We start from the raw sequence: 13,828 nt of genomic DNA on the forward strand, positions 1-13,828 counted from the left end.
GCAACCAGTTGAGATCACGGTCATTTTACTGCTTTAATTGAGATAAACCCATCTAAAACGTCAATCATACAAAACAATATAGTCATAATATGATATTAATAATGATAAAATTATGTATTTTCATACAGCGAAAGTGATTAGAGAGCGCGTTATACTCGCGTCTCAGCAGTGGCTGGCTGGGCTATGCGTCATTTTCCACCAGTTGAGATCACGGTCATTTGACTGCTTTAATTGAGATAAACCCATCTAAAACGTCCACCATACAAAAGAATAGAGTCATAATATGATATTAATAATAATAAAACTATGTATTTTCATGCAGAGAGAGTGATTAGAGAACGCGTTATACTCGCGTCTCAGCAGTGGCTGGCTGGGCTATGCGTCATTTTCCACCAGTTGAGATCACGGTCATTTGACTGCTTTAATTGAGATAAACCCATCTAAAACGTGAATTATACAAAAGAATAGAGTCATAAGATTATATTAATAATAATACAATTATGTATTTCCATGCAACGATAGAAATAAGGAACGCGTTACACTCTGCCAGCCACCGCTGACAGACCTGCCAGAATCAAGACTGGCAGCTGCCACCAGCGCCACTGGCAGGTCACGTGACCTGCCAGAATCAGACTGGCAGCTGCCACCAGGTCATGTGACCTGTCAGTGGCTGCTGCCGCCAGCCAGTTGAAGATTGAACCCCCACTCCTTCTTTGTCGTGAAATTACGTAATCCTTAATACTGCTAAAGGTCATAAATTGGAGCCAGAGAAGTTTCGGTCCTTAAAACCAAACATTTACACGACAATGATTTTGTAAATGCTGCATATGAACAGCTGAGGTGTGACTGACCAGTATAACACATGAAACAAACACTATAAACTGGTAAATTTGAATAAAAAAGCCAATTTGCATTTTCATTCAAAGATTTTGCATTGAAGTAGAACATCTCTGCTAATACATCACAGTGAAACACAAAGGTTCATGTTAGAACTGAATCTGTGAATGTGCCGGTTTCAGAAGTACCTGTTGATACAAGACAGCTTGTTTTATGACTCAGCTTTATGATTTGCATGCATACATACAGCATAGGACACATGCAGCTACGGCTGGATTGAGAAGCGACTGTGATTTGTGTAAAATCATGAAGTCACTCCCATTGTGTCAGTGGTTCTACCTGTTTCACCTGCTCTCCCACCCCAACTGTCTCAAAGAAGAGTCTAGCCGTGTGGAATCTGCCTTTAGACCAACACAAGAATGGATTTATAAACCTTTTCAGAAACTTGAGCATCTTCTTTTCTCCTCCCAGTGGATTTTGAGCTAGAGTAACACGTAAGCACTAAATACAGACTGACACAATACTGCTAGGGTGAACATGGGGACAGATTTAGCCTACAACTTTGTCTTCAAAGGTAAGTTTGATTTATGTTTATTGGAGATCAGATTTATGTGAAATGATGGTTCTGAAACTTGGTGATAATCAATAGCCTATACTAAATAAATGTTCTCTTTCTGTCTTATCATATGAATTTTATAGAATTTGTGAATTAGAAAAAAAGCAAGCTTTTGTTGTCTTTCAGTGGTTTTAATTGGAGAATCAGGGGTTGGAAAGAGCAACTTACTGTCAAGATTTACCAAAAACGAGTTCAATCATGACAGCCGTACAACCATTGGGGTGGAATTCAGCACTCGCTCCATTCAAGTGGATAATATTACCATCAAGGCCCAGATCTGGGACACTGCAGGTCTAGAGCGCTACAGGGCTATTACTTCAGCGTAAGTCCCTCATTATTGTCATTTCAAAATATATATCCTTTAATCTTTCGGATAACTCTGATCTATGCATGTTCACACTAATCTTTATTTAAGATAATGCAGCAGCCTGTGGAATTTTTTAATTTAGCATCACACCCAGAACCACTCCTTTTCTCACCTGGTAAACAGTTAGAAGTATTACTGACATCTACAGTGGCCCCAAATATATTTGCATGACTTTTAACTCTTTTACTGTATCCTAATTTGTTTGTAGATGCCATTTGGTTTGATATTTTATGTCACTGAATCTATTGCAGTGACACTGATACGTTTCTTTAAATATCTAGAATACATTTTTGGGAGTCACCACTACTTATATTGCATGATATTGCAAGTTAAATGTAATTATTTGGTAATTTATTGTAAACCAAATAATGATTCATAAAGCACAATTTGAGCCAATTCTTGTGTCTGCACGTGTGATAATGAATAGTTTGGCTCTTGTAGGTATTACAGGGGAGCAGTGGGTGCATTGCTGGTGTATGACATCACCAAGCACCTGACGTATGAGAACGTTGAGCGATGGCTGAAGGAACTGTATGACCACGCTGATCCACATATAGTAGTCATGCTTGTGGGAAATAAAAGTGACCTGGGAAATGTACGCACTGTACCAACAGAGGAGGCTAAGGACTTCGCAGGTACATGTTATAACCCTTTTAAGGACATTTCAGCCCTAAAGTGATAGTTCACACACATTCTGTCGTCATTACTTACCCTCATGTTGCTCTAAGTCTGTCTTACTTTCTTATGCGAAATGCATTGAAAGTCCAATGTTGTTTGGACCCCAATCAAAATATCTTCTTTTGTGTTCCGAAGAAGAAAGTCATGCAGGTTTGGAATGACATGAATGTGAGTAAATGATGACAGAATTTTCATTTTCGGGTGAACTATCACTTTAAGACATATTGTACTATGAAACACAAAGCTGTACTGACATATATTTACATTTTTTGATAAAACAGAGGCCAAAGGCTTACTTTTTATGGAAACTTCTGCATTAGAGTCAACCAATGTTGAATCCGCCTTTCTTGAAGTTCTAACAGGTGAGTTTTCTTTTTACTTCTGTCACTGTTAAAGGGTTAGTTCAACCAAAAATGAAAATTCTGCCATTAATTATTCACCCTCATGTCGTTCCACACCCGTAAGACCTTCATTCATCTTCAGAACACAAATTAAGATATTTCTGATAAAATCTGATGGCTCAGTGAGGCCTCTATTGCCAGCAAGATCATTTCCACTTTCAATACCCAGAAAGCTACTAAAAACATATTTAAAACAGTTCATGTGACTACAGTTGTCAACCTTAATATTATAAAGTGACGAGAATACTTTTTGTGCGCCAAAAAAACAAAATAGCGACTTTATCCAACAATATCTAGTTTCAAAACACTGTTTCATGAAGCTTCAAAGCTTTACAAATCTTTTTGTTTTGAATCAGTGGTTCGGAGCACAAATCAAATTGCCAAATTCACATGAACTATTGCAATTTCGAAACACTTATGACATAATGAAGCATCGTTTACTGAAATCAGGTGATTTTGGTGCTCTGAATCGCTGATTCGAAACAAAAGATTCGGAAAGTGTCGAAGCTTCATGAAGCAGTGTTTTGATATCGCCCATCACTAGATATTGTTGAATAAAGTCTTTATTTATTTAGTTTTTTGGCACACAAAAAGTGTTCTCGTCACTTTATAATATTAAGGTTGAACCACTGCAGTCACATTAACTGATTTAAATATATTTTTAGTACCTTTCTGGGCATTGAAAAAGGAAATGATCTTGCTGGCAATAGAGGCCTCACTGAGCCATCAGATTTTATCAAAAATATCTTAATTTGTGTTCCGAAGATGAATGAAGGTCTTGCAGGTGTGGAACGACACGAAGGTGAGTAATTAATGCCAGAATTTTCATCATTTTTGGGTAATGAACTAACCCTTTAACATTGAAGCACAGCAAACTATTTCAGAATTTATATTTACTATGGAGTCAAAACCAGTTTATACCTGAAGTTTAAAACCCATCTTGACTTTAACTCACTTTAAATGCATAAAGACAGTGTTTAATGACGTTTCATCCATCAGAAATACACAAGAAAGTGGCTAGTAAAGAGGTGACCAGAGGTTCTATCAGTGCGGTGACCCTGGGTCAGACCTTGGGCCCCACCAGCGAGTTCAAGGAGAGGCAGTCCTGCTGTAAAAGCTGAACAGATGAAAGATCATCCAGACAAAGTCATCAAGAGCAAAACAAAGACATTTCTCTATGACACTGATTATGTCATACCTGCATGGATGTACTTCATACTTGACCCTCATTCAATGAGGAAAATAGGGAGGGGACCAGCGTTTTTTAGAGTTATTGTTTTTTTGGCTTGTTTTTTACTTTTAAATCGTGTAAACAATTAGAACTGATGATGTAAAACATGATGCGTTTTTAGATTGTTTATTATCATTAGACATGAGTGTAAATTACTCTTATGAATAAACCACAAATGGGTTGTGATGTATTATAAAGCTATTTATATGGTGTTGAAATGAACATAAATTAATTCTATTTCAGTACAGACTTTAAGTCTGTAAAATCTAAACTCAATCTATGAAACAAAGTACATATGTTGGACTGATCAATGAGACATTTATTGATTATTGATATTTTTGCATTAAATTAATTTTTTTCCCTAAAAGTTGACACTGAGATCTGAGTTCTTGCCTCCAAAAAATAACTGCAGAATTATTATAGAAATGCAAAGAGCTCTACGGAAGAGGATTAGGGCTAAGCAATAATAAAAAAATAAAACCATCTCGAGATTAATGTTGTTAAATTTCGAGAAAAAACTCGAGATAAAATGTTGAGAATAAAGTCATTAAATTACGAGAAAAAAGTTGTTAAATTTCGAGAAAAAAGTCGAAATAAAATGTTGAGAATAAAGTCATTAAATTACGAGAAAAAAGTTGTTAAATTTCGAGAACAAATTTGTTAAATTATGAGAAAAATGTTGTTACATTTCGAGAAAAAAGTCGAGATAAAATGTTGAGAATAAACTCATTAAATTATGAGAAAAGTCGTTAAATTACGAGAACAAATTCGTTAAATTACAAATTTGTTCTCAAAATTTAACAACTTTTTTCTCAAAATTTAATGACTTTATTCTCATAATTTAACAATTTTTTTCTCATAATTTAACGACTTTTTTCTCGTAATTTAATGACTTTATTCTCACAATTTAATGAGTTTATTCTCAACATTTTATCTCGACTTTTTTCTCGAAATTTAACGACATTTTTCTCATAATTTAACGACTTTCTTCTCGTAATTTAACGAGTTTATTCTCAACATTTTATCTTGACTTTTAACAAGTTTTTTCTCGTAATTTAATGTCTTTATTCTCAACATTTTATCTCGACTTTTTTCCCGAAATTTAACGAGTTTTTTCTTGTAATTTAACGAGTTTATTCTCAACATTTTATCTTGACTTTTTTCTTGAAATTTAACGAGATTTTTCTCGAAATTTAACAACTTTAATCTCGAGATGGTTTTATATTTTTATTATTGCTTGGCCCTAATCCTCTTCCGTAGAGATCTGCACACAGCTGCAACTTGCAAAATTCAATTTAACTGAAACAGTATTATTTTAAGACCTTAGTCAGGCACAAAAAACTGTTGTTTCAATGAATATAAGAAATTTTAATGCAAGCTATGGCAATGTGCTGGACTTACGGTGTGATTTGCTCAATACAATTGCATGTGTGTGTTCTGATTTGTCTATAAACATATTCATTTACATTTATAGATGTCAGCATAAAGTGTTATTTTTATGTTATTTTTAATGCAATTTGAAATATTTCCGTATGCAACCAATATACTTAAACACAAAGCAATAATACAGTAATTACTCTGGCTTAGTCAATAAATCCCGAAACTATCAAAAACTAGAATTAAATATTTTTTATTTATTTTATATTGAGGTTTTTATAAATTCTTAACTAATCAGAGTTGTTTCTTTTAACATTCTCTAACAATCTTGGCACTAAAGAGTCAATATCTTTAAACATCCTTAATCTACCCATTAAAAGAAAAGCAGAAGAAGTCTTCAGAGTGGTAAACCATACATTTATAACTCATCAGTATATTCATTCCAGGTGTTTTTGAGTAGTGACACAAAAGTGAGATGAAAGGCTTAATGTTCAGTTCAGCTGATACACACAGTCAGTGCCTGGGTATTGAGGCAAATTCAGCTGGTATTTCTGTTCAAGTGCAGGAGGAACGAATCGTCCTCCCAGGAAGTGATATCGTCCTTTGAAGTGATTGGCCGCCTTCTTAGGGGCCGTGAGGGAGATAAGCATGTCAGGCTGAATCCCATCAGGACAGCCTTTCTCCACATCCCAGCCTAAAGAGTGAAAGAGACAGCACATCTTTGGTCATAAATAACTATTTAACTTACCATTACCTGGTATTTAATGCAATAAAAAGATGCTTTTTGGCTCTTAAATGCTAATCAAACATGTTAATAAACCCAAAACATTTGCTTGGATTCCAATAAAATCAGTGGTTATCTGATTATGGTGTGTGTGAATTCTCACCTGAAGGTATGTCGACGCTAGCAATGGGAACAGTGATTTTCTTTAGTTTGGAGAGGATGTCTCCGAATGGCTCTCGCACCGCACCCTTAAAACTGAATCCAAAGATGGCATCCACCACCAAGTTATAAGCTTCATCAATCACATCAGCCTAAACACAGCATGGTGGGAAAATACATGACATACAGTACTTAGACACATAGTATACATATTAAATATACTGTTGATCAAAAATTTGGGATTGGTAAGATGCTTTTAAAAAGAAGTCTCTTCTGCTCACCAAGCTGCATTTATTTGATCAAAAATACAATTAAAAATTGAAAAATTATTTCCATTTAAAATAACTGTTTTCTATTTTAATATATTTTAAAATGTCATTTATTCCTGTGATGTCAAAGCTGAATTTTCAGCATCATTACTCCAGTCTTCAGTGTCACATGATCCTTCAGAAATCATTCTAATATGCTAATTTGCTACTCAAGAAATTTCTTATTATCATCAATGTTGAAAACAGTTGGGCTGAGTAATATTTTTTGTGGAAACCATGATATATTTTTTCAGGAATCTTTGATTAATAGAAAGTTTACAGCATTTACTAGACAGATACATTTTTTATTTTTTAATATTATAAAATGTCTTCACTGCCACTTTTGATCAATTTAACGCATCCTCCTTGCTGAATAAAAATATTAAATTCTTTTTTTCTTTCGTTCCTTTTTTTTTATAAAAATGACTGTCCCCAAACTTCTGAACAGTTGTTTATACATATAAAAATGTAAATATACATAAATTAACATAATACATTAACATAAATCCATTTTTTATGTAAAAGGTAAAAATTCAAAATGTTGAAATGTCAGATAGGTGTCTCTAGGACATTCAGTGCAGTCAGTGCATTATTTTTAGTTATTAATGAGGAAGAGGAACCCATATGAGAGGTAAAAAAAAAAACGGACCCCCCACGGTGTAAAAAATGTGTTATTGACCACTGAGGTTTCTGTTGTACCTCAGGCATCTCTGACAGGAAGGATATATCCATCTTCTCACACTGGGTAGTAAGATTCTGAAACAGCTGTTTGTTGGGGCGCTTTGGGTACAATACAGATGGTTCATAACCCTAGGAGATTCACATGCAATATGAATAAACTCAATACGCCTTCATAAAATATTAAGTTTAATGAGGGAAAGATTTGAAACAGGTGCAGTGATTTTATTTTCAGGTATAAGTCGAACTCACAAACAGTTTGAGATGTCTAGCACAAACCAAGCCATCTCCTCCGTTATTTCCAGGCCCACAGATCACCAGAACTCTGGGTGGACTCCTGAGCAGTGATTGTAGAGGATAGCCCTATGAAGTAAACATCTGATTTGATTGTGTGTAATGGGTATAAGCTGTATTTGATTCTTTCCACATGATGGTGGAGCATCAGATGTACCTTTGACACAGCTGTGGCACAGCTAAGCCCGGCCAACTCCATCAGCTGATCCACACTGAAGCTGTACTCATTGAACAGCTCCTCGTCAATGTGCTGAGCCTCTTCTTGTCTATGATGACAGAAATCGGGAATAAAAATGGTTGTGTTCGTGCCAGAAAGTTGGGGAATACATACAGTAGTACAAAGCCAAACAATGAAACACAATGTATCTTCAATGCAGGGTTATTATAGTTAACCAAAATTAATTTTCATTAACTGAAATAAACTTGAACTTTATTTTGTTTCAGCTAGTTGTCAAGGCAACATTTCTCATTTTCATTTAGTTTAACTTGAAGAACAAAAATAATTAAAACTGAAATAAAAAATATATTCACTATATTGCCAAAAGTATAGCGGGTATGCACGTGACGTCACCGTCGACCGTTACGACTGCGGTTACGCCCACTGAGTGGGACAAAGACAGAGTGGCAGCATTGGTTTTTAGCGAGAATGCAGCGAAAAACACATAAAACACATGCAAAACGTGAATGAGCTTTGCGATTGACTGTACAAATAGCTTTGACACAAAATCTCAAGTTCAAGTTTTTATTTAGCCATTTCAACAATACAGTTGATAGGAATTTGCTCACATAGTTAACAGCAATGCACTAACACAGCACACACATATACAGACATGAACAACACATATTGCACATTAGGTGTGTCAGCTGGTTATAGACCAGACCATAAAATGCTTAGTGCAAGCAACACAACCAGAAATCAGTCCACAAGTTTATAACCTAAATCAAAAATTCAAGCATCAAGCCATGTTTAAATGTTGTATAGCTTGGAGGTAAGTGCTATCTCTAAAGTGTGATGTTCTGCTGGTGATGCTTCTGTACCTCTTCCCTGATGGCAGAAGAGTGAACAGGTGATGGGTGGTAGGGGTCGTTGATGATGCTTCTCACCTTCCTAATAATTCTGGTGACGTAATGTGAGGCTATGGTAGGCAGACTGCAGCCAATGATCTTGGAGGCTCTGCGCACTACTTTCTCTAGCTGGTGCTTATCCTTACTGGTCACGTTCCCGTACCAGGACAGGATAGAAAAGGTCACCATGCTTTCTATGACAGCTTGATAGAAATGATTCATGCCTTCCTGGCTAACCCCAAATTTCCTCAATCTAGTGTAATGTGCGCTAAGTTCCTGCAGACTAGGCGCTCGAACACCTTCATGACAGCAGACGTCAGTGCAACAGGTCTGAAATCATTGAGGCAGGTGATGTTATTCTTCTTAGGCACTGGAATGATCATGGCTGATTTAAAACAGGCAGGTGCTATTGATGTGGTGATAGACCAATTGAAAATGTAAGTGAGTATGAGAGTAAGCTGGTCTGAGGTATATATATTTAAAGAGTGCCGAAAGCTACAGATAAAAGAAGCAAATGGATCACTGCAATTCACAGAAATAACTAGACTCCAGGCAGAGAAACATGGATTTGCAGTTATCATTTTGTGTCAAATTGTTGGATTTTGAGGTAAAATCATACCGTATATATTGTATTGTTATATATTGTGTTGACAAATCATCAATTAAATATTTACCATCTTATATTCTGCATAATTGAGTGTTTAAAAAAAAAAAACACTGACAAAAACTATAAAAGTTTTAGGGCTGGACAATATGACGATATATTTAACATTGATATAAGTGATTACTCGGATTTAAACCTACCTATATTGTAGTTATATAAAATATTCACAGGCAAATTTGCTTCATGTATTTCCCTGACATCGAAATCAGGCACATTTAAATGTCAGGAAACACGATTCCTGGCTGCATGTCAATATCCATGGATTAGGTTTATTTAACAAGCTTTAAGAAACACTTTCGAGCCAAACCTTTAGAGTAATCGTTTGTTTTGCATTTTCGCAGTTTCCCCTATTAAATCCAGTCATGCAGCAGGTTCTTTTGCTACTCAGTCCAGCTGAGGGAGCGCGTTCCAGCGGGAAAGTGACGTCAATGCATACCCTCTATTGGGACACCACTTCAAATCATTGAATTCAGGTGTTCCAATCACTTCCATGGCCAAAGGTGTATAAAATCAAGCACCTAGGCATGCAGACTGCTTCTACAAACATTTGTGAAAGAACAGGTTGCTCTCAGGAGCTCAGTGAATTCAAGGTTGCCACCTGTGTAATAAGTCCATTCGTGAAATTTCCTCACTACTAAATATTCCACGGACAACTGTTAGTGGAATCATAAAGTGGAAGCAACTGGCGGCAACAACAGCAACTCAGCCACGAAGTGGTAGGCCACGTAAAATCACAGAACAGGGTCAACACATGCTGAGGCACACAGTGCGCAGAAGTCACCAACTTTCTGCAGAGTTAATAGCTACAGACCTCCAAACTTCGTGTGACCTTCAGATTAGCTCAAGAACAGTGCATAGAGAGCTTCATGGAACGGGTTTCCTTGGCTGAGCAGCTGCATCCAAGCCTTACATCAAGTTCAATGCAAAGCGTCAGATGCAGTGGTGTAAAGCACACCGACACTGGACTCTAGAGCAGTGTAGACGTGTTCTCTGGAGTGATGAATCACGCTTCTCTGTCTGGCAATCCGATGGATGAGTTTGGCGGTTGCCAGGAGAACTGTACTTGTCTGACTGCACTGTGCCAAGTATAAAGTTTGGTTGAGGGGTGATTATGGTGTGTGGGGTTGTTTTTCAGGGGTTGGGCTTGGCCCCTTAGTTCCAGTGAAAGGAACTCTTAATGCTTCAGCATACCAAGGCATTTTGGACAATTTCATGCTCCCAACTTTGTGGGAACAGTTTGGGAATGGCCCCTTCCTGTTCCAACATGACTGCACACCAGTGCACTAAGGATGGGTAAATGAAGCCTCATGAAGCACTGAGGCTTTCCCCTGACTGTTCCGGGAAAAGATTCAAAGCTTCAAGAGTGTCGAGAACAGCGCCATCTGGTGCTTATTTAAAACATATCAGCCAGAAGCTTTTGGAAGAAGCTCTGTCAAGATGACGTAACCACCACAAGCTCCACAGTTTCAATGTTATGTGTACAAATAAAAGCCTTACACGTGCGTTTCATTTGTCCATTAAATAAATTAATTTACCCTTTAAAGTGTGACAATAAAATATAATATGACCTTACATGATTTAATATGATGTAATGTACTATTTATCTCTACATGCATTCACTAGTGAAAAAGGACATTGTGTTATAGGATCATCTGTTTTTAAATGTGCTTATGACACTTCGATAGTGCTTGTGTAACTGTAGGAAAGACAGAAAGGGGATAAAATTGTGTTAATTATTTTTATTGACCCATCAACCAGACTGAGCCAATGAGGACTCGTTAAGTAAGATCTGGGGTTCGAACCTTCTGATACGCAAAGCGAAACGCGCACGTGACTGGATAGAAAGAAAGGCTTCATTTGTCATAGATCACGTGACCAATACACACCCCGATACGGGGCTTCGCTAGAAATTGTGTCACATGCGCGATACGCACATCGAAGCCTCAGTGTCATACGTAACATCACTACAGTGCACAAAGCAAGGTCCATAAAGACATGGATGAGCGAGTCCTGACTTAAACCCGACAGAACACCTTTGGGATGAATTAGAGCGGAGACTGCGAGCCAGGCCTACTCGTCCAACATCACTGCCTGACCTCACAAATGCGCTTCTAGAAGATTAGTCAAAAATACCCATAAACACACTCCTAAACCTAGTGGAAAGCCTTCCCAGAAGAGTTGAGGCTGTTATAGCTGCAAAGGGTGGGTCAACTCCATATTAAATCCTACAGATTAAGAATGGGATGCCATTAAAGTTCATGTGCACGTAAAGGCAGGCGTCCCAAAACTTTTGGCGATATAGTGTAAACACACATAAAAAAATAAAATAAAAATAAAAATAATATAAAAAAAACCCAGTAAATTACTAAAACTTTAACTAAACTTAAAATGAAAAGAGAAAATATAAAAACGATTAATAAAAAAATTATAGCATCTCAATGATACTAAAATAACAATGCTTTAAGCAAAACTTAATATCAGAGACACTATTGTTGACATTCACAACAGTAATGTAACATCATGTTATGGACTAACTCTACCACTGTCAAATAATGACTGATATGCAACAATATTTATCATATCACAGAGAGTGTTGTGCATTTACACTCACCCCAGGTATTTAATAGTATTAGCCATAGTGCAAGCCTGTCTGTGTTTACTGTAGATGTTACTGGCAACACGTGCACATGCTCCTGTATGTGTCAGCACAGAGCCTCCTCGTGATGTCACAAGAAGACCGATTCCAAACAGGGCTCGAACTCCCAACATTCACCTGGCTAAAGCACCTGAACAAGGGAAAACAATAAGAAAGTTGTTAAGAAAGGATGGTGCATGGCGTTGATTTCTGCCTGCATATCTTGCTGCATTCTAGGAAAGGCAAACACAGTATTAATGCTGAGAGGAGAAATCTGATAAACTGCTGCCCATTTATTCAAACTTATTAGGAGGCTGTTGACAGACATAATAGATATTGAACAGATATACATAGATATGCATTTTTATGTGTAAAGAGGAATTCTATATTATGCAAATAATATGAATAATCATAATATTATGTATACTAATATGTTTGTTTGTTTGTTAAGTTTTTAAGCCATGTTAGCATGGCTATTTACATGGCAAACAAAAATGTTAGTATCATCCATAAAATTTACATTATTATATAAAACATTTCAACTTAACATAAGATAGAAAATCTAAAATACATTCAGGTGATACATTTTCATACTTAATATGTAAGCTAAAATAAATTGCATATAACTCAACCTGGGCAACTTCATCGTAAGAAAAACTCATATTGCATATTAAAAATCATAATTTAGGACAGTTTTTAACGAGATACCTTCGGTTTAAAGACCTGTTATAGGGGAGAATCAGCTTATCTAATTATATAAAAAAACAGAAACATTCAGTACCTGTTAGTAAGTGTGTCTATATCAAGGTTAAACGCTCAGTAAGATTCGTTAGCACTAACAAATGTTCAAGACACCGTCGGGAGAGTAAACAGAGCAAAAACCAATTCGGTTAAAACTTTACAGGACACAAACATGCAGAATAGAAAGGATACTTGCAGCCCTCTGCTGCTGAAACCCAGTAAATATCCGGGTTAGTGAACTTAAGCTGCTTTTCATAATAACAGTCTGACTTTTAGGCAATTTTGTTAAAAACATTAAATTAAATTAAATTAAATTAAATTAAATTAAATTAAATTAAATTAAATTAAATTAAATTAAATTAAATTAAATTAAATTAAATTAAATTAAAAATTTAAATTAAATTAAATTAAAAATTTAAATTAAATTAAATTAAAAATTTAAATTAAATTAAATTAAAAATTTAAATTAAAAATTTAAATTAAATTAAATAATTACTATAATCATTTATAATGATTATTATAATGATTATTATTATGTTCATCAGAATTTTGCTATAATTATTTTATTTTAGAGCTTATTTTAGACTTTATTTAGAGCTTTTTTTCCTTTTCAGGGCATAAACTGTCTTTATTTGTGTGTAAAAGATGTGTGGATGAACATATGTTTGAAAATAGAGGGTCACTGAAATTATTCCGCGACATTTCTTTGATTGTATCCTTGAATATCACGTATACGTAATGTTTCTTTATGTCGCCTTATTTATGGAACATATCTATGCATTTAGAGCTCACGTCCGTGTGTTCACGTTTGGTGTCGTTTTGGTGGGATCCTCCGCCGCACCCCTCTACCTCAGGATGTGATGGTATGTTCCGGTCATTTAATAGCGCTCTCAGAACGCTAATGCTGGCATTCTGTGAATGGTAGTGTATGGCAGGTGTAATCATAAACACTGCATGATATGACACATCACTGGATTTGCTGACGCATTACCTGGCTTAAGGTAAGCGCGAATTTTTTTCAAGCGACAATTGTTATTTAACCCAATAAGAATA

The 13,828-nt window shown here is 35.9% G+C and overlaps 3 protein-coding genes across 5 annotated transcripts in view; 2 read left to right on the forward strand and 1 right to left on the reverse strand.

Moving 5' to 3' along the window:
• Positions 1–1,283: 1,283 nt before the first annotated feature.
• On the forward strand, positions 1,284–5,963 carry rab25a (RAB25, member RAS oncogene family a). 2 transcript variants are annotated; one of them, XM_067411080.1, is made up of 5 exons: positions 1,284–1,411; positions 1,580–1,775; positions 2,262–2,455; positions 2,780–2,860; positions 5,899–5,963. In XM_067411080.1, exons 1-5 carry the CDS (start codon positions 1,375–1,377, stop codon positions 5,961–5,963), a joined length of 573 nt encoding a protein of 190 aa, XP_067267181.1. In that variant the 5' UTR covers positions 1,284–1,374. The 2 variants fall into 2 exon arrangements, with proteins under 2 accessions (XP_067267181.1, XP_067267180.1); XM_067411079.1 differs by lacking the exon at positions 5,899–5,963 and adding an exon at positions 3,899–4,020.
• On the reverse strand, positions 5,387–12,988 carry naxe (NAD(P)HX epimerase). Its single transcript, XM_067411078.1, has 7 exons — positions 12,816–12,988; positions 12,011–12,185; positions 7,828–7,936; positions 7,629–7,739; positions 7,398–7,508; positions 6,395–6,542; positions 5,387–6,201 (listed from the first exon to the last, which is right to left on the reverse strand). The coding sequence occupies exons 2-7, from the start codon at positions 12,166–12,168 to the stop codon at positions 5,999–6,001; spliced, it is 840 nt and encodes a 279-aa protein (XP_067267179.1). The 5' UTR covers positions 12,169–12,185; positions 12,816–12,988; the 3' UTR covers positions 5,387–5,998.
• A 706-nt stretch (positions 12,989–13,694) lies between these two features.
• oxr1b (oxidation resistance 1b) overlaps positions 13,695–13,828 on the forward strand; it is a 62,858-nt gene continuing 62,724 nt past the window's right edge. For both annotated transcript variants that reach the window (XM_067412139.1, XM_067412140.1), the window contains exon 1: positions 13,695–13,776. The gene's annotated coding sequence lies outside the window, so the exon portion shown is untranslated. The remainder of the gene's footprint in view (positions 13,777–13,828) is intronic.

The sequence above is a fragment of the Chanodichthys erythropterus genome, chromosome 15 (assembly GCF_024489055.1).
Source record: "Chanodichthys erythropterus isolate Z2021 chromosome 15, ASM2448905v1, whole genome shotgun sequence".
In the NCBI taxonomy this organism is placed as follows: domain Eukaryota; kingdom Metazoa; phylum Chordata; class Actinopteri; order Cypriniformes; family Xenocyprididae; genus Chanodichthys; species Chanodichthys erythropterus.